Below are 20766 nucleotides of genomic sequence, written 5' to 3'. Positions count from 1 at the left end.
AGGAGTAGCAACTAAAGGTATGATATCATTAGTTGTGGAACAATCTGACTGAAGCACTGGTAGAAAGGACCTCAGACAAAGTAAAGGAATTACAAAAAGACAAAGACTTACAGAAAGGGGGATAGGGCCGCTCGGAGCGGCTCGGTGGACCTCCCTAACAACAGCATCCTATGTCACAGGAACAACTTCATTTCAGATGATTGGGAAATGCATGGCTATGTAGTCAAAACAAAAGATTTATGGCAAAAAAAGGGAATGTGAGACTGCCATTACAACAGACAATGATACCAATTACATCAATGCTTTGGAGAGACATATTGAAACAGTGAATATACCGTTGTACCATGCCATAGTCTGCTCAATTGGACTTTCTTCTAGGTACACTGTTCAGTCAATGGTATGTCAGTTTCCATAAGATCAACCTTTGACCTGGTGTTATACAGCAGTGCAGTGAATGTAAACAGCCCCTCCCCACGCTTCCGTTCACCTCCATACCATGAAATAGCTAGCACAAAGGAAAAGAGCTGACCTTAACTGTCCTGGATGAGTTCACACACACACACACACACACACACACACACACACACACACACACACACACACACAGATTGTCAGAAAAAGGATGGCCCACTTTCAAACTGACTCCAGAAGAAAAACACAAAGCTTTCATCTGCATGCAGCGGTCTTGGTGAAGATCATAACAGAAGAGCAGATAGACCATTGGAGGAAAAAATGGACAGATAGTGGAATGAAAAAAACAGCACAGCACAGACTCAGTCAACTGACTGGAGTAAGACAAAGGGCTGTCTGTAAAAGCCCTGGACCTTATCCCACTCTGTGATGAACTTCGATCCCCAGGCAGGCTGCAGAGCGCTACAAAGCCCTGATGTAGCCTGTTAAGCTCCCACTTCGATTCAGCTCATTGAGCTCCATGCTCTTGATCAATTAGAAAACAGCTGAACCAGCTGCTGACCACACAAACATACATGATGTTTTCATTGTTTAAAGTACAAATGGTTTTTCAGGCAGCATGTGGGCCTTTTTTTCTACTCTATTATATCTGATCTGAAGTTTTTTCTCCACCGCGGAGCCAGACCCACCCCTGTGCCATGTCATAATCTGATGGAGGCTGATACAGTTTAAATGTAGTCATACAGGCTTATCTGGGCCCACTTGCATAAGACAATTTACAACAAGCATGATAAAATAAGAACTTTGCTCTGGATTTTTATACACTTGTGAGATATAACTCCCAACTGATGATACAGTGTCACTTGAGGTCAGTTCATGCAGCTGACCCACTGGCACATGATGGATATAAGACATCAACAGACTCGATCAAATCTTGTCTTAATAGTAACAGTGATGGAGAACCACATCTGAAATTGCTGAAACAATCACATCAACAAAAGCCATTAGCATCCATACACCTTTGTGTAACTACTTAACGTTATGTTGAAGGTCCTGGTGTAAAAGGCTATACAAGTAGACAGCATTATATTGCACGCCCTCAAACACACTTCTCTGTCTGTGTGTGTAGGACTCACCCATCCTCCTTGACTCTGGATCCAGGGCTGAATGCGGTTGTCCAGGTAGACTGTCATCCACTCTACGATCCTGCCCACCAGCGGACTCATCTCCTTCTCCACGCACTCAACACATAACGCCCCGCCGAATACAAAAAGGCCTATAATACGACCCCAGTTGACGCCGTCCCGGAACACTTCATCCATCACGTTTGCAAAGCTCTGGTAAGCTGTAGCCGGCGTGATATGCAGCTGATTGTGCAGATCGCTAAAGGCGCGGGAGTATCGCAACTCAAATTCGTTAGCCGAGTCTCGGAGGGCCTCCTTCACCGCATCCAGGCTCGTCGTTGACGGCAACCGATGCTGCCGCTGCGGGTGCTCCGGGCGGGTCCCAGGACTTGTGCCATTAAAAGTTCCGTTGGCTTGCGTCGCTATCCGCTGTTCCTCAACCAACCCTGCCCCCCCCCCCTCAGTCCTGTTGGGAGATTCATTGAGTTCCATGTGGTTGAGAGGATAGTTTCTCTGGGCGAGTTTATACTCTATGTAGAAAACCACCAGTTCTCTGTTTTGAGACATTTTATGTTCAAATTAGCTTTTTCTCTTCGCCTCCGGACCGTCTCTGCTCCTCTGGTGGTCGTGCTTTGCTGTGTTAGAGTGAACACACACTGTGCCAGACTTTCTCCCCGTGTTTCCTCCGTTCAGACCACCATGGTCTGCTGATACCCAGAGGGCACTTTGGGGGTGAAAACCAAACCTACACAAGGCTGACAGCAGCTCAGGCCCTGTAAAAAGACAAGAATAGAAGGTCAAAGTCTGGATAGCCTATATGCATGCCGTGATTGTATGCATGTGAGGTTGGGGGGTGTGCAGGGATGGCTGTAGATGTTCAAATTAACTTTGTACAGGTAGGTCAAAGTGCATCTCTCTAATTGGGCTGTTACATACGGTGCAGATGGTATTGATATTAATGAGACAATAGTTGAGCGAATTTGTGTGTGTGTATGTGTTAGAGAAAGGACAAGAGACAGTGGGGGTGGTGTGAGGAAGGTGAGGTTTAGTTGAGGAGAGATCAGAGGGAGAAGCTGGCTTGAGGTTCCATGTTAACAGCCACCATGTGCTAATCAGTGACCTCTGACCTGCAGTCTGAGCTTTCAGGCACTTTGTTTATCTCAGCTCCAGGCTGTCTCTGTTACTGTCACACACTGACACATGCACACACACAAACACTTACCTGGATATTGTCACACTTAAGCATGACCATGTGTCTCCACATAGACGTGACTTTTCTCTGACACTTTAAGCATCCAACAAGTTATTATCATTATCTCTGTTGGAGGTTGGTCTGGATGCATTCACACACATTATACTTAAGGTTTCACTGCTTCCATTCAGGATTTAATACTGGTCTGACACAACTCCACTTCAGTATGACATCATTATAAGATTACTCTAACCATATACTATATATTGAATGCCTCTGCCCCTTCAACTATAAGTTTTGTCCTTATGTACCTGACTGTAGAATGTGGTGTTTTGTTGAGGAAATAAAGAAGTCTACTAAAGTTAAATTAGTTTGGGCACAATGTAGTTTAACTTCTTGTGTACCTAATGTAGTGAACTCTGAATGAACTCAAAGTCAGAAACTCATATTAACAAGTGTATTTTACAATATCTTGGGCAATTCTGTGGTTTAGCATTGATGTATCAAACTTGCAATTGCAGTCATGCTAAGATTTCCACATAAGGATTGATTACACTCTGGTATGAAAGGTTCAAATGCAGGTTGATTATAATATTAATAATGTATACATAATAATTGTGAATTTACCATTGTTCAAAAATAAAAGCATAACAACCTTTTAAAAAGCCAAACTAAATAATTACAATATGTTGAAAAGGTAGCCTTGAAAACAGAAAGAGATATTGATTTGTTAATTAGTAGTTATATACAATTTGTGTCTATAAACTACCTAAAATATTGTAGTTTTGAATCCAGTGATATAGCAATGAATGAATAGTTGTGTGTTAGTGCTACCTTTGGTCAAGTATCATTATAATGTAAAAAGCTACAACTGAAATGATGAATCTATTAAAATTACATCAGCAATTCTGATGAACAATTAAGGAATTAAGTCGTTTCTGAGCAAAAATCCCAAACATTACCCAGTTCATTCTCATCCCTTGTGAGCATTTGCTGTCTGTCTGTCTCTGTTTCATGTGATAATAAAGTGAACATTTAATGTTTGAACTGTTAGCCAAGCAAAACAGGGCACATGACGACATTACTTTGGGCTTTGGAGATTATGGTGGGAAATATTACTATTTTCTAACAGTTTATAGACTAAGTGATTAATCAGTTAGTCATAGATTAATCCCTTCTTTTATTGCTATGAAATAATAATTTGCTGTTCTAGAAATAATATTCTTTTTTTTTTTAATACAAACATGTTTCCACAACTCAGACACAAACTTAACTTGCCATCATTACTAAGATGTATAGTAAACATTTCCTTCATCAAAGATATATGTCCATGTGCTGCAGCCAGTACATTAACTTTAAGTGGGCCTACATTCCAGAAACACAGGATGAGGTGAGAAGGCGGTTGTCTGACAAAGCCATTCCCTCATCCTCTGCCGCCTGTTACTACCCCTAACTGGTATATGGAAGCACACAAAAAGATGTGGGAGGAACATGACCTGCTGATGATCCCTAACTGCCTGCTGGTTATCATGTGGGAACCTGACCTTTTCTAAAGCAATATTGGCATTTAAACTGATAAGTGCTTGGACCTAATAATTAGTATGTGAAGCAAAGTGAAGAGAACACCATGCAAATAGTGGTGGTGACATTGCATAATACATAACTCCACTCCCTAACAGCACAATAGATGCCTGATTCAATCTTTACTGGCTCCTGGCCAAACAAGCCAACTGCTGTAGTTTCATCAAGCCCAAAAACTTTTTGCAAACGCACGTTCAGGAAATTATTCAAAGTAACTGAGATGGCCTGTTATTGCAGATAAAGACCCAAAAGGCAGCAGTGTTTACAACGGCCACATGGTCCTAAGCTCCTAGCACGTGGCTCGGGTTTTAATAGCCCAGCACTGATGTAAACACCACACAGCCCCTACAGGAATACCAGCGAGTCGCAACGAAATTTAGCACCTGGACGAAACATTTGCATTGACATTCGCTCAAATATGAACTCAAATAAAGCAAACGGGAAGACGAGGTCGTGTATATTATGATGGAATCTGGACTGCAACTTACAGATAAACCAGTCAAGGCTGCGTTAGCGATACTGTAGGATACAACCTATGGCTGTACTGCCTTTGAATATGCTAGCTGTGTTAGCCTCCTGTGTCTAACCCTCAACGTCAAACGTGGATTCACATTTTCCTCTTAATCAGATGTGAAGACTACATAAGATATAAAGACTAACATGAGCTTCCTACCAGCTATACTGCGTAAAATCACATGGAGATATCCTCGGTTCGTTCACCGTCTCTCTCGGGCAAAACGTCCCCAATCTGTCAGTCTATCAGTCTGTCGCTGAGTCTGTACAAAAGCTGTCAAAAACCAAGAATGTAAGATAGCCACTTTGTGAGGAGGCTTGCACGTATCCTCCCACGTCTCTCCGCCTCCACTCTTTGCAAGTCCAGCCCCCCCGCTTCTATTACGTAATAGGACGCCTTCAGAGGTGCCTGAATACATGGTTCACGATCAAATCCAGTATCTTCTATCCCATACACTATAAACTGTTAGCAAACAGTGATGAGACCGATTCAAATAATAATATTTAATTTTTCGATTGTATGTATATTAGTAGCACGGGACATCCACCACTCCTCTGTTCACATTTTATCTGTCACATATATTTTGATTAGTGAACTACTATACAGGATTAGACTGACGCATTTCTCTTTTCTATTCCACCATTGCTGTCCAACTGTGAACTTTGTGTTTTGTTGTTGTTTCATTCAGCCCACGCGTCTGCTATTTCCAATCAAAAGCACATTTCTGAAATTCAATTTACTGAAGGAAGAACGGGCTTTGTGTGAACCACTGAAGGCAGCAAAGCCATCCCATTCTCCTGTCATAAACGCTAGGCTGAGACCTTTAATCATATCGCATAAAAATTCCAATTTGAGACACTGCCCTCTGTTGCAGATTTAACAAGACTTCACCACAACAGGAATCATCATTACAAAACTCAATTTGTAAGCAAAGCATTACAGTCACGCTCATAGTCCGTACGAACACTACAGTAGGTGGCTGTTGAAGATGGCTGTCACTATCATATTAACATACTGAATCTTGATGTAGTCGCACATTTGTACACTTGTACTCCTACTAAGGTGTATTTACAGTGGCAAAATCAAGTGTAGTCTATAAATACACTTTGCATCAAGCAGAATGACATTTGACAGGAAAAAAGAGCTAGCAGGAAACATTATGGATACGCATTCTGCCAAATCTGTCGACCGCGTTCCTTTAGCTGGATTCTGAGAGGAAACTACCCTCTCTAGAATTACGTCTCTCACAATCCCGCGAATGTTATAAACACAGACGTCAGAAATACATTCAGAGACTGACCAGTGGATCTTACTTGTATGGTGGACTCCATAAAATCATGTCTGGTGGCTCAGAATCCAGACCCCAGCAGGGATAAGCCTATCCGTCATTACTAGCCTGCCTGGCTAGCAACTGGCTACCACAGATCCGCCCACAGTTACGCTCCCTACGTAACCTCAGTCAGAGCAGCCAGAGACATGGTAGCTTCATCCAGCGTGAAGACTGTGCTACAAATGCATTAAGGAGAAAACGTCTACCCACTGGGGAGTGCAAGTCACTCCCTGACTTCACCTGAGAACTGGCCGACTAGCAGGAAAGAGTCCCAGCGAGCATTACCGCTAACTAGCTAAAAGCGAGCTAGTTTATGTTATCGGGGCCTCACGTGTGGCCCCTACGTTAACTATTAAACTTGCCAGTTGAGTTCAACACATTCCTCCTTGCTTGTGGATTAATAAAATTGCATTTTCTTAACAGGGGTCCATGGAACAGCCGTCAGGCATCTGTCAGCTTTAATTAGCCAAACAAAGGATGAGAGAGGTCTCCATGGTAACCTTTGTTACCCCAAAATCTGGCGCGTGTCCGGACAGGCTACCAGTTTGAGCACAGCGCCCTTATCTGGGGATTTTTACACGCTGAAATCCATTCTCCACATTTGCAACTGTCACAACTAAATGGCTTACATTTCCAAAAATATGAGAGTCAGTGAGGTTGACTTCTGGTGAAAGTCCAGCACTTACGGTGCAATGCTGATTAAAGCCTAGCATCAGCAAACCTGCAGGGCCAAACTGGCTTTAGTGCCCTTCGGGAACTCACATTTTCACTTGAGGAAAGGTTCAGTTGTAACCACTACCATTAATGACCAGGCAGCAAGCACATTACCACGGACCTGGATATGGAAAACCTTGATTGCACCAGTTGTTATTTTATGTTGGAATGTTATTGTACCACCTGTGTTTGACAAGTCAAAATGTTCACTTTAAAAGTGAATCAGTGGTCACTGAATTCAGGTTTATTGTTTACTTCACCAAATGCTTGGAAGATTACATCACAATATAATGTATAGAACCATATAACACTTCCAATTCTATGTATCTTACATTGAAAAAAAACTTTACAGTCTGCATTTTATTCATTCACTGTGTGTGTGTGTGTGTGTGTGTATGTATGTATGTATGTATGTATGTGTATATATATTTAATTATTTTTTTATTTTTATTTTTTCCCCCCCTCACTTTAGGGAAGAAAAGTAGACATCCATAGTTGCAAGGGAAGGAATGCATCTCAAAAATATTTAAATGCACTTTAAATAATTACATACATCTTTCTTTAAAAAGGCATGGAATAAACTACAAAGGGTCCAGGATGCAGAGATTCCAGTATATCTGCAGATGCAAGCTTTGGTTTTGCTCCATTCCTAAATCCCTCTGTGGCTGAACTCTGCTGTTGAATCTGACACAACACTGATGGGCACTCCAACCATCTATACAAAGTTGGTCCGCTGGGTGGTGTTAATACGTCTGCAACAGATGTGCAATAGCCTGAGGGGACACAAACAACCACTGTGTCACCTTATAGGTCCAATTGATGGGTCAGTGGAAGGTTTTATGAAGCTGTAATTCTAAGTCCTTCAGTGTAAGGCTTAATGGGTAAGATATGAAGGAATGCATGTCAGAGGGAAGCAGCCCGTCTCTCAACCAAGCTTTCATTGTAAAACCAGCAATTATCCTGTCAAAAAAAAAATAAAATCATAAAATAAATTAAAGAAAATCAATAAGTAAAATCTCACTGACAGGCAAGAATGATAAAGACAACAGGACGGTTATGTGACAGAGAGCAAAGACGTCCCAAACAAAGCTGCATTAGATCTTTGATAGTGTTGTAAGAGATACAGATTGTTGTCAAATGCAGCTTGCATGTTTCAGTCTCTTGAACAATGGCAACAGCCCGCTATCAAATAAGACACAAACAATAAGAGAGAACATAAACATTGAAAGTGACAAAGCTTTGGGACAGGTATTGATACATGAGGGTTCAGATATTACAACATATTTTGATTAGATCACCAAACTCACAATAAGGGCGACACTAATGGTGTTATCATTTTTTAACAGGCACAGGTGGCCAAAAAAGATTTTCGCAGAGGGCAAATATAAGGTTAATCAAATTCAATGGTATAGTTCAATTGCTTTCAGCATGTAGTTTTTCCTTTTTTGTTAAGTATTAAAAAAAGAAAATCAGGTACAGGGTTTACAACAATATCAATAAATTATTATTTTTTTCTAGTCACTACTGTTTGAGTTGAGTCAGGGGGATGATGAAAGACAGCAGAGATAGCTGGTCACAGTGCTGTTCATCCCCTAGAGAAAGGAAGGGAGGAAAGACAGGGTAAAGGCTTCTCTATAAGCTGAGTGCAGTAGAAAAACTGAACACTTAATGCAGAGTCCTGAACTGAGAGAAAAGCTACAGTCTTTTTCATCTTCTTCCCCACATTGTAGCCCCTCTGTAATCTGTTCCAGTCAAAGAGAGGGGGAAAGTTTCTTTTAATGTGTGATGTCCACCATCATCTCTATTTCTCCATCCATCCCCACCATCTGTTCCTCCACCCACCCAATCTAGGATGCAGGAGTCTGGGCAGGTGCCCCGTCGAGAGTGGCGATGTGGAAGACGGCACCGATACGCAGGAAGAAACGCCTGAGGACAGCCCGCAGCTCAGGGATCAGGTCAAACTGCATCATTTCACACAGATGGGGGTAGTAGCAGGAAGCATGGGGCTTGAACTGGAGAAGGAGGAGAAGGTAAGAAAATGTAATAATGATGTGTACTATGTATGTGCTTTAACCTCAAAAAGATGTCAGCAGTATATCTGAAAATATGGAGGATGTACACAACAGAAAGAGGAAGGGTGGCTGCTGCTGGGCGACACAATTCATAGCAAGGAGTTCAACTGTGTCCAGAGTTCATCTCTGTCCTCACAATTTATGTGTAATATGAAAATTACATTCAAGCAAATAAACACAATTTGAAGCACTAAGACTTTTCCAATACTCACAGCAGACCTTGCACAAGAGAGTGGTGTTAGCCAGTCCACTTTTTTCACTTTAACAATACTGTTACAATTTTTGTGAATACAGTGGTTTGTGTGGTGTTTTGGCATTTTCTTCTGTAGCTGGCAGGGTGACACCAACATTTCCCATTGCCTCAAGCGCTATAGCTTTGGCCCAACGTGCCCTGGAAAGAAACCCTGAGTCACGGACTGCCATGAATTATCCATGAAAACAGATTTTAGTCGTGAGGCATCCCTATCTGTCCATTTCTGACTAGTGTATAGTTGGAAGTGTACTCTCTGTGTGTGTGTGTGTGTGTGTGTGTGTGTGTGTGTGTGTGTGTGGTCCTGCCTTGTCATCGGGCAGTCGTAGCGTCCTGGTGAGCAGTAGCATGAGCAGGCTGTTCCAAGCCTCTCTGTGGCTCTCTGAGGTCAGACTGATGAAGTAGGCCAGAGCTTCACTACACACCCTGAGAGAGGGAACACAACACACATAGAGGATTATGACCAACACAATACTGACATGTCTCTGACATGGTAAAGGCAGAAGTAGTTGGTCTCTATCACCACTATTATTATCATCATCATTAATATTGAAGAGCAGGCACATCCTCAACTAAGGCACCAACACCTTAGTGATTAACACCACAAAAGTCTGGACCCCCCCGTATGTATTCTTGATGTATTACATGAGTCAACAGGTCCAGTGCAGCTGCTCAGCAACAAACACAAGGTGATTTGTACCAAGCTCTAAAACCCCAATATATTCTGCACACACAGTGTAGAGTTCATAAATACATAATGAAGAATGAGCCATGTGTCAAAACACAGCTGACTCAACATGGAACAAACCCCTGGACTGCACTTTCTGCAAATGACACATTTGGCACTTATTTATCTAAGGTTTAATTTTTAACCATGCAATAACATGTCAATATTCTGAGGTAGGTGCGTTTATTACATTTGTAATAATATGCAGTCAGCAGGATATGTCTGGCAGTGTTCCCTATTTGTCTCACCATCAACAAACCAATAATAAGGATGAGACATACTAAGAGTTGTGTAGGCAAAGCCAGACACATCCTATTCTTTTGTTGTCTATTGAGAACTATTGAAAACACATTAGTGATCCTTCATTGCAATGAACATGGGCACAGTAGTTTATTTTGACTCTCTTACAGAGTCCTGCTGCCGTAACAGTCTCCAATAAATACACGATTTCCTCATGTTTGAGTAATGTTTGATAAAAAAACTACAGTGCCCAGCTGTATTAGGACGTTTTAAAAATTTAAACTAGACCTGCGAGCAGGTCTGAATGGGGTCCAAGTCTGAAGGAGCCTTCTGCGGCTGCTTGTCAACACCGTGCAGGTCGTACTCTCGGATCCATTGCTACTGTGCAAGTCTCAGGTTGGAAGATTTCTGAAGGGTCAAACATAGCCAAAGACTGCCACCTGGTGGCTGACATGCCCCAAATACCTTCTACAAGTCCAAGACCCACCATGACCTAGGCATGCACCAGGACAGTAAACTGGGGTGGGCCCTGAATAGGGACGACATCTACCAGAAAGGGCAGACACGGCTCAGGTACTTTTACATAGGTGGTGAAATGTTACATATGTTTTATAAGTCAGTGGTGGAGTGTCCTCCTCTATGCCACGGTCTGCTGGTGCAGCAGCGTGTCCCAAAAGAACACAAGAAGACTTGAGAAGCTGGTTTAAAAGGCTGGGTCTGTGCTTAGCAGGAGTCTGGATTCACTCAGGACTGTGGTGGAGAGATGCAATCACTGTCAGATGTTATGTGTGAAAACACCCAAAAGCACAGTGTGGTATTATTTCTCTATTATTGCATATTCTTGTGATGAATGCAAAATGATTAATGCAAAAGAGCCTTGTGTCTATGGAAATTTATTATTTAGTTGAAATCTGTTGAGTATTAAAAATTTGCAAGTGTACTGTATTGAAATGAATACATATCTAAGTAACCTAATTTAATAATTATGAGTGGAATGCCCTTTGTCTTTGTTTAACCGCCTGCCCTCAAAATGTCTTTGCACGGCCCTGTCAGGGAAGCACCTACAGCTGCAGCTAACATCTGATCTGTCTGCACCTGAGAGGCTAAGGAGATCCTGCCATCAGGCTGTATTTCACTATCTACTTTCTGAGTGTTCAAACTCTGTCTACCACCACCTAGTGGCTAAGATGCACCAAATACCTCCCCTGAAAATGTAACCCGCATAACTTGCATTTTAAAAAAATCACTAATATTCAACTGTAGGAAAATAATCACACATGAAAGTGTTGTACTCAAGTGTTTTGTCAAATATTTTGGGGAAGTTTGGTTAAAAACAAGAAGAAATAGAAAATGTTGAACGTACACAACACATTACAGGAAGATATTCAATATGATTGTGGACTCACCATTTGACCTGGGACAGTATTTCAAAAGCTTCATATCTTCTGTCTACAGAATGTCTGTGTGTAATTTTATTGGCATTTGAATTAAGACTTATGGAGATATAGATGTCAACTGATTTTGCATATCAAGAAAAAAGTAGAGTAACTGACTTTTTGTCACGTTTGTCACAATTCAGTTGATAACCACAAGAAACCACAGTTGTGTAAGCCCTATGGGTAAATTCTTTTGAATTTTTGAAGTTTTGAAGGCGCAACATCTGGCAATTTAGATTTATCGTGAGGCCATGCTCAATTGTTACTAAATTTCATGTATGGACTGAGGAATGACCATGGATCATATCCACCACATTTTGTAAAAATCCGTTCTGCCAATTACGAGATATAAACTTTCCACATTTGTAGTGCCCCCTAGAGGCTGATTGGAACCAAATTTTGTACACAGCCTGAGAGTGGAAGGGCAATTTCGAACTGTAACCTTCTTGTCAAACGGAATAATTTTTCCAAAAATATCCAACACTTCCTGTTTTGACTGCTAGCTACAGGAAGTTGTTCCCTTGTAACTTTGTCATTCTTTAAAAAGTAAAAAGAGTGACAGACTTTTGAATTGACCACATGTTGAGTGAAGCAAACTTTAGGCATAATTCAGTGTATAAGCACAAGATTACAGCTCCGCAGGGGAATTTTTGAAGGGGAAATGTGGATGAGTTTAGATTTTTCGTGATAGGCTAAGCCCTCTTTAATCAATCAGTAATCAATGGTGGCGAGTGTGTTTATGCCATGGTCTGCTGGGGTAGCAGCGCGTCACACAAGACCACAAGGAGACTGGACAAGCCGGTTAAAAAGACTGGGTCTGCACTTGGCAGGAGATTGGCTTCACTCAGGACTGTGGTGGAGAGACACAAGCACTGTAAGATGCTGCATATGAAAACACCCTAAAGCACGATGTGGTTTAGTTTCTCTGTTGTTGCCTCTTGTTGTGATTAATGCAGTATAATTAATCCAAAAGAGTAAATTTATAATGTTGTTGAAATCTGTTGACTATTAAACATCTTACACCGTATTGAAATGAATACATATGTGAGTAACCTTATTTAACAATTATGAGTGAATGGTTTTTTTCTTTGCTTAAGTGCCTGCCCTCAAGATGTCTGTGCACTGCCCTGTCAGAAAAGCACCTATAGCGGCAGCTAATGTCTCATCTTTCTGCACCACAGGACTGAGGGGCTCAGGAGATCCTTTGTTCCCACTGCCATCAGGCTGTACAACATTATCTATCTAGTTTCTAAGTGGTCAAATTTAACTAGTGGTCAAGATGCACCAAATACCTCTCCTGAAAATGTAACCTGCATAATTTGCAACACAAAAAGAAAAAATCTGAAATATTCAACTGTAGGGGATAAATATGAAAAAATGTATCACACAGTGTTGTTCTCAAGTGTTTTGTCAAATATTTTGGTAACGTTTGGTTGAAGATTAGGCAAAATAGAAAATATTGAATGTACACTACACATTACAGGAAGATATTCAATATCATCGTGGGCTAACCGTTTGACCTATCAGAACGTTATTTGAAGCACTTGATATTTACTATCTACAGAGTATCTGTGTCTAATTTTATTGCATTTGACTTAAGACTTTTGGAGATATAGATGTTGACTCATTTTGCATACCATGAAAAAGTAGAGTGACAGACTTCTGAATTGAATATAGGTAACAGCGCGTCAAATGTTTGTCACAATTCAGTAGATAACCACAAGAAATTGCAGTTTTGTAGGACCTACGGTGAAATTATTAATAATTTTTGAAGTTTGGAAAGTGCAAAGTGTGGCATTTTAGATTTGTTGTGATATGCCATGCCCACTTTAATCAATCATTCCCCAATTTCATATGTGGACTAAGGAATGACAGTAGATCATATTACATCACATTTCATACCGATCAATGCAGCAAATTACGAGATATAAACTTTCCATACTTGTAGCGCCCCTAGAGGCTAACTAACATCAAATTTTGTACACAGCCTTAGAATGATATGCTGGATTGAATTTCTCCAAAGATATGCAACATTTCCTGTTTTGACTACTAGCTACAGGAAGTTGTTCCTTTGCAATTTTGTCAATCTTTAAAAAAATGCAAGTCTTTTGATAACTTTTGATCATCAGCGTGCATAGATGCTGTGTGCAAATCTACGTGCTGATCAGACTCAATTCCTAGGAGTTCGAAAAAATAGGTTTTGCAAAATTTGTAATCTTGCCGGAAAAAAAACCTCAACCCCCAATCTGAGTTTTGTGCATTCCGAGATTCATTTACATTTAGGGAACATGAACATGTTTGATTATTGAAGGTGCGATGTACAGTGTGGGAGGTATAGGCCAAAAAGCATCTCCCTTGATTATAGTACTACCTGTTGGTAGACCGGTGTACTTTTCGTAGTCTGAGGTGTGGGGACCATTCTACACCAGCCCTCTTAAGGATTTCTAAATAACCTCTACGGTTTAGGCTGCAGTACCACTTTTAGGTATGGAAGAATAAAAATAAATAAATAAATAATAAAAATCTGAATGAAGACAATAGGGTTGCCCACGCTGCTTTGCATGCTTGGTTCCCAGCTCCTTCAGGCTTTGACCCCTAATAAAAAATAAAATAAAAATCTGAACAATCTGAACAGCCTTGCTGGGACTGGTAACCACATTGCTTTGCATGCGTGGTTCCCAGCTCCGTCGGGCTTGGGCCCCTAACAATAAAAATCTTAAAAACAATAGGTTTCCCAGCCCTGCTGGTACTGGGAAGCTCCTCCAGGCTTGACCCCTAATAAAATAAAATTAAAAAAACTAATAATAATATGAGCAAAAACAACAGCCTTATCTGTGTCAAAGACTTGGTGATCACGTTGTCTGTTGTGCTTACAGCAGCAGGCGTGTCTGGATGTCAGGCCATGAGTCCTGCAGCTGAGGGTCAGAGTACATCCTGAACAAGATCCTCAAGCTGCAGGCAAGACTGCTGGTTTCCTGCTTCAACAAGTTGGGCTTAGATTTTCCTTTAAACCCTGACAGCAAAGAGACAGAGGATTATAGTTAAAAACAGGAGCAACACACAGGGTCTAATGGTTAAGACACAATGGTGTGTAACAACCACGTCCCTGGTTTTATTCTGGTCAGAAACATTTGTTACACATCATAATTCACATCATCATTCACTTTGCTGCTGTAACACTGCAAATTTCTCCACTGTGGGACTAATAAAGGACTATATTATCTAATATTCTAACCTCTCTCTCTGCTAATTTCCTCTCTGTATCTCTAATGTCTATATCAAATCAAACAAAAAAAAAAGCCAAAACATTTTGCAGGCTGCAAGTTTGAAGCGGCAACCAGGAAGCACAATAGCCCTGGTTTGGGTCTGACCTATTTCCTGCTATCTTTCCACTGTTAATAGAGACAAAAGTACATAAGTACGTAAGAAATGCAGCAACAATAAAGGAAGAGCTATCATCCTCTGCCACTGGGCTGAACTCTCTACCGAGAGGAAGTTTTCGGGTTCAGTCCAAGAAATGACGCAGTGTGGAGCTGAACTTATGATATAGTTACACTAAATGGAGATACCTCGTAGAAGTAGGAGTAGACATGGTACCTCATTAAAGACCTTTCAAGGCGTTGAGGAAAGACAATGTCTTATAACTTATTTCAAGTCATAAAACCTGTACATGTTTCTAAACTATTCCTGTAACAGTATACTCCTATAACTAGAAGACTTTCCCTTTCTATTCACCTGCCCTCCACAGTGCTGTCCTTTGTTCGTTGTTGGAGTTGAAGTCCTTGGCGAACGTGTGTGATTCCAGCAGACAGTCCAGCAGCTTGAAGAGGTGTGCAGAGGTCATGTGCCTGTACATACCCTGATCTGGGCCCAGCTCGCCTCCCTCAGCTTCCGACTCTTCCAGAGCATCTCGCTGGTGGGAGTAAAGTTTCAGAAAACTCAAGGTCTTTTTTAGGTATAACTGATGATTTCACATTAGCAGGGTTGTCCTTTCAGGATTTTCTTTGTGTCCCTAAACCTGATCTGACATTTGATCACAGCACAGGTACCTGCCCATATAATTCAGATAAGAGAGCAGCGTTTCAAAGGAGGCAAGCAGCATGTCGCACAAGAACACAAGGAGACTGGACAAGCTGGTCAAAAAGGCTGGGTGTGTGCTTGGCAGAAGTCTGGATTCACTCCGGACTGTGGTGAAGAGATGCACGCGCTGTAAGATGCTACATGTGAAAACACTCTAAAGCACAGTGTGGTATCATTTCTCTGTTGTTGTCTGTTCTTGTGATAAATGTAGAATAATTAATGTAAAGAGCTTTGTTTCTGTGTAAATAGATAATTTTGTTGAAATCTGTTGAGTATTAAACATCTGCAAGTGTGCTGTATTGAAATGAATAAATACGTAATTAACTTTATTTAATAGAGGAATGCCATTTTTTTTTGCTTGAGCGCCTGTCCCCCAAAATGTCTGTGCACAGCCCTGCTAGAGAAGCACCTACAGCTGCAGCTAACGTCTCATCTGCCTGCGCTGCAGGACTGAGAGGGTCAGGATCTAGTTTCTGAGGGTTGGCCTAGATGCACCAAATACCTCCCCTTAAAACATAACTTACATAACTTGCATTAAAAGAAAAAAACAAAAACAAAAAACAAATATTTAACTGTGAGGGAAAACATTTTGAAAAAAAAAAAAAAAATCAAACATCAGACTCATGTGACTTAAAAATGAGATGAAATAGAAAATGTTGCACATTGCAGGAAGATGTTGAATATCGCTCCAGACTCACTGTTTGACTGATCCAAACAGTATTCGGAACTCTTCATATATACTATCCAGTGAATGTCTGTGTCAGTTTTGGTGGCATTTCAATGCTCTTGTGGAGATATAGAAGTTAATTTATTTTGCATACTCTGAAAAAAGTAGAGTGACAGACTTTTGAATTGACCACATGTTGAGTGAAGCAAACTTTAGGCACAATTCAGTGTATAAGCATTGATTACAGCTCTGTAGGACCTACGGGTGATTTATCAATAGATGAGGTACACCAAATTTTGTACGTATCCATGCAGCCAATTATGAGATATAAAGTTTCCATACCTGTAGCGACCCCTAGAAGCTAACTGGCACCAAGTTCTGTACAGTGACTCAAGAGTCATGTGCTGAAGTGTTCCTGCAAGTTTCAGTTCAATTGAAATGAATTTTCCGAAGCTATCCAACACTTCCTGTTTTGGACTGCTAGCTTTAAGAAGCTGTTCCTTCATCATCTTTTGGACAAATGCAAGTCTTTTGATAACTTTTGACCATAAGCATCCGTAGATGCAATGTGCAAATGTTTGCACAGATCGGACTCAATGCCTAGGATGAGTTTGAAAAGATTGGTTTTACACATATTTTTGCAAAAAATATAGATGGGGGAAATGGGCATGGCCTATATTAGGAGATTCAGCTGCTATCACACAAGACGGTCATGTAAGGTTTTTGAATATGCGATGTATAATATAGGAGTTATGCGCCAAAACGCTTCTTCCTTGATTATAGCACCACCTGCTCTGCATGCATTTTCCCCAGTCCTGTTGGCCTTGGACCCCTAATTAAGGACAGTGTTGACTTAAAACCTGATAGTAGCTGTTGTGAACCACCTGTGCAGCAGCCATGTTCTCAGCATCCTCCTTCTTGCTGGTTGCTGGGTAGAAGACGATGTTGTCTACAGTCTGGATTAGTTCAAGCTGTACCACACATTTAATCAGTAGCCCAGCAAACAGCTTCTGGTCTGAAACTCCTGTAGCACAAAGAAATACAAGTAGTTTTTTTTACCATTACTGTTGTTCAGATTGGGCTGTTGTATATGAATTTATGTTGGATACACACAACCAAATGTGTGTATGCCTGTGAATGCTGTGTACTCACTGGCATTGGACTTGCCCTTCCAAGTATCGTCACTGGACATCTGGCTGTGTCCTCTCTCGGACAGAGCTCTGTCGTAGCTGCTCTGGGACTGACTGTCAAAGTCTGCATCCTGACAAAAACATCACCCACATTCAGCATCATGCTTCTGATACGGTGCAAATATAACAGTCCTTTCATTAGCTGAAAGCAGTTTATCATGTTCCACACCAAGTATGAAACATCTACACAGCTGCTGTTGTATGTACTTTGTTGTTAAGTCTATGAATTAATTCATTTATTTTCTTACAAAATGCTTTCCATCAGCAGTTTCGTCATCCTGTCCAGCCGGTCGCCATGTCAACAAACTGATGTGAAAAGCAAACAAAACAGCAGATTGGGAATCGGGTGTTGCAACTTACATCTTGTGACAGCATTACAACACAATGATTTAAATACAAGAGCCATAAGTCCAATTAACTTTAATGTGTGTTGTGTCTTAAAACATAAATATACTTACAATGAATGAAGTCACTGACTGAATATCAGCTGTAAGCGACACTGAGTTCACCTAATGTCTGGTGCAGTGAGGTTCAGTGTTTGGGACTCACGTGTGAGGGCAGGTGTTTTGGAAGATCTCCAGCATACAGGAGCAGGTGATGTTCCAGACCTCAGGGCTGAACTTCTCCCCATTCAAAATCACCAGGTTCTCCAGGCAGTTGGTTCCTGACCTCGCCAGCTGCTCGTTGTCTGTAGGAGAAAGGTAATGACATCACTGTTGCTACATACAAACACTGAACTAACTGAGATCCACGTGCTGGTCAGGGACTGAAAAGATTTTTGTTACAGTTACTGAATGTTTGCATTGAGATGCTGTGATGCAGGTGGATTTCTTTATTTTTCATAACTTCACTGCTCATATTTCAGGGACAGTACAATTTTCTATGTGGCAATAAATAGGTTAAGCTCACTTCATCCAGGCATCCATAAACCTATTACTGGATTTTTCCTGGTGGCCTCAGGTATTTCAGGACTTCATTCTGTTAGTGCAGCTCTGGACCTTTGGTTCAATTCACTCTCTTTCACTCTTGCTTTCCTGTCAACTGTCAACCACGTAGAAAGGGTAAAACATCTTCCCTCAATACTGGTGAGGCTCATGTATGGCTCAGTAGTCTGGCTGGACCATAAATTAGTGGTGGCTGAGAAGGCTTCAGTGTTGTCAGTTTCGTTCATGATTCTTTCCCGAACCTCTGTGTATAGCTCTGGCAGACACGCTAAAAAACAGAAAGGTCGTATCTTGCATCCACAGTGCGCACCATAAATCTGAAGCCAATTCTCTCTACTCTTTCAATGGGCACCATGTCTTTGGTTATGTATAGTGTGATTGCCATATTGTTATCTTTCCATCTCTAACTACTACTTGTCGTATGGTGTAGCAGCAGTAATCAATGATTGGAGTGCCACCTATGTGGTTTTGTGACGTGCTCCACTGGTGCTGCTCGTTGACATCTCGCTGGTTTTGGCCCAGGTGCGGATTGCCTTTTCATATTCACAGACATGCATGTTTTTTAAGTGATGGGACAGGCTGCTCGTATTTCCACCTTTAGTTATCACAACACGGCTACAAAGCTTAAGTAATACTGTGTTGGATGATTTAAAACCAGCCAGTTACAAATAACAGAGGTGCTTGTGTTTTACTTTTTAATTTGCTACAAGACATACTACAAGGACAAGTATTCAGACCACAACTGAAGCTTTGAAGAAAATAAAATTATCTATTGTAGGCTGTTGTTTAATGAGGCTGTTGACGGTATTGCGCAATCCATGTCGTGGCACACTATCACACTGGTGATAACTATGGTACCGTTGTACCGCCCATCCCTACTGTGCAGAAGAAGAAGAATTGATTTCTTTTAACTAGCATAACACCAGCTGTTGGCTGAGTTCACCAATAGCTGGACCATGGTCCAGGTTCAGACCCAGATGCTATCCTATTCAGACCTGTCACCGATAAATTATTATTAGTAATTTTTGACAGTGTCTGTTTGAAGTGTTGCAACTTTTCTAGTCTTTGCCACTCGGGTCACGTGATGCTTCTCAGCTAATCACTGCAACCCAATAAGTAAGATACAAACACAGTGAGAAAAGAGTCAGCCTGAGAAATGCTGCAGGAGGAGGCTACAACAGTTTTAAGACAGATGTTGTCTCGTGTGAAAAGACCCAGAGTGAGCTCTGTCAGTGGACAACTGGATTATTATATAATTGATGATTTCACATTAACAGGACTGTCCTTTCATGATTCTCTTAGTGTACCTAGACCTGATTTGAAATTTGATCAAAGCACAGCTACCTGCCCATATAACTCAGAATAGAGAGGGGCCTTTCAGAGGAGGCAAAGAGCAATATATTCGTTTTCACAACCGCTTTCTTTTTTATAAGCTAATTATTTAAACAGCATTTGTGCTGAAGGATTCTGCCCCAAGGCATTTGATCCATATAAGTGGTTCATGACTGTAACTGTCATCGCTATCAGTGTATATTCCTACAGTAAAAAGAAGAGAATATTCATGCATTTGTTCATGATTTATAATGAACCACACCATACAGCAACAACAGCAGTCATATCACATCCAAACAAGGTCAGGGGCTTACAGCTGATACAGCTGTTTACATTTATTTAATGCATCAGTATCAGATCAGAACTCAGTACTGGCGTCCATATCCGTGAGGAGGAAAAATCTCTAATCGGCACAGCACTGAAATATCTACTGTGTAAAATATGATAAAGCAAACAGGTGTTACCTGTCTGCTTTAGGAGCATGATGTGCTTCGTGAGAGCATTGTGATTTACCTGTCCACATGAATCTGAACACCCACCTTGCCTGACACACCACTGTAGCTGGGTGAAAATATCAACCAGCAGGATCTCACTGAGAGGCTCATAAAACTGGGTGAACACGTCACAGATGGCGTACAGTGCATGGTTACACGTTGTCGTCATCCACTCAGTTTTCTAGAAGCAAACAGGAAACAAACATGAGCAGATCTAAATAACTTTTTCATTCTGTATGTGTACACACATCCCCTGCCTCCCCATATCACAGAGGAGGATAGCCTTCAAATATTCAGGTTCTCAAAACACAAACAACCAGTGACCTCTGACCTCTGTCTGCTGCTCAGGGAGCTTCATGTTGTCAAAAATGCGGAAGACAATTCTGAAGAGGTCATGCCACCAGTGCTTCTCGAAGGTGTGGCCATAACTCTTCATGATCTCAAACATGACGGTGAGACCTCTGCAGG

The 20766-nt window shown here is 41.2% G+C and overlaps 2 protein-coding genes across 4 annotated transcripts in view; both read right to left on the bottom strand.

Annotated features, from left to right (window-relative positions):
* The window catches only part of bcl2l1 (BCL2 like 1), a 30962-nt gene extending 24328 nt beyond the window's left edge, over window positions 1-6634 (bottom strand). Inside the window, exons 1-2 of one of the 3 annotated variants that reach the window (XM_071475608.1) lie at window positions 6123-6634; window positions 1548-2308 (exon numbers count right to left, since the gene is read on the bottom strand). In XM_071475608.1, the coding sequence (XP_071331709.1) occupies window positions 1548-2102 (555 nt within the window). In that variant the 5' untranslated portion in view covers window positions 2103-2308; window positions 6123-6634. Of the gene's footprint in view, window positions 1-1547; window positions 2309-4981; window positions 5167-6122 lie in introns of those variants that run through there. The other 2 variants (XM_071475606.1, XM_071475607.1) reach the window with 2 other exon arrangements.
* Window positions 6635-7088: 454 nt separating this feature from the next.
* Window positions 7089-20766, bottom strand: part of arfgef2 (ADP-ribosylation factor guanine nucleotide-exchange factor 2 (brefeldin A-inhibited)) — a 50248-nt gene continuing 36570 nt past the window's right edge. Inside the window, exons 30-39 of the mRNA XM_071475604.1 lie at window positions 20630-20759; window positions 20344-20479; window positions 18078-18216; window positions 17777-17834; window positions 17491-17599; window positions 17223-17362; window positions 15327-15504; window positions 14466-14604; window positions 9497-9614; window positions 7089-8878 (exon numbers count right to left, since the gene is read on the bottom strand). Of these exons, the coding sequence (XP_071331705.1) occupies window positions 8714-8878; window positions 9497-9614; window positions 14466-14604; window positions 15327-15504; window positions 17223-17362; window positions 17491-17599; window positions 17777-17834; window positions 18078-18216; window positions 20344-20479; window positions 20630-20759 (1312 nt within the window). The 3' untranslated portion in view covers window positions 7089-8713. The remainder of the gene's footprint in view (window positions 8879-9496; window positions 9615-14465; window positions 14605-15326; window positions 15505-17222; window positions 17363-17490; window positions 17600-17776; window positions 17835-18077; window positions 18217-20343; window positions 20480-20629; window positions 20760-20766) is intronic.

Source organism: Trachinotus anak, unplaced genomic scaffold (assembly GCF_046630095.1).
Source record: "Trachinotus anak isolate AG129_WGS33_773 ecotype Australia unplaced genomic scaffold, CSIRO_AGI_Tana_v1 ptg000004l, whole genome shotgun sequence".
NCBI classification, from domain to species: domain Eukaryota; kingdom Metazoa; phylum Chordata; class Actinopteri; order Carangiformes; family Carangidae; genus Trachinotus; species Trachinotus anak.
This window is presented reverse-complemented; position numbering and strand designations above follow the sequence as displayed.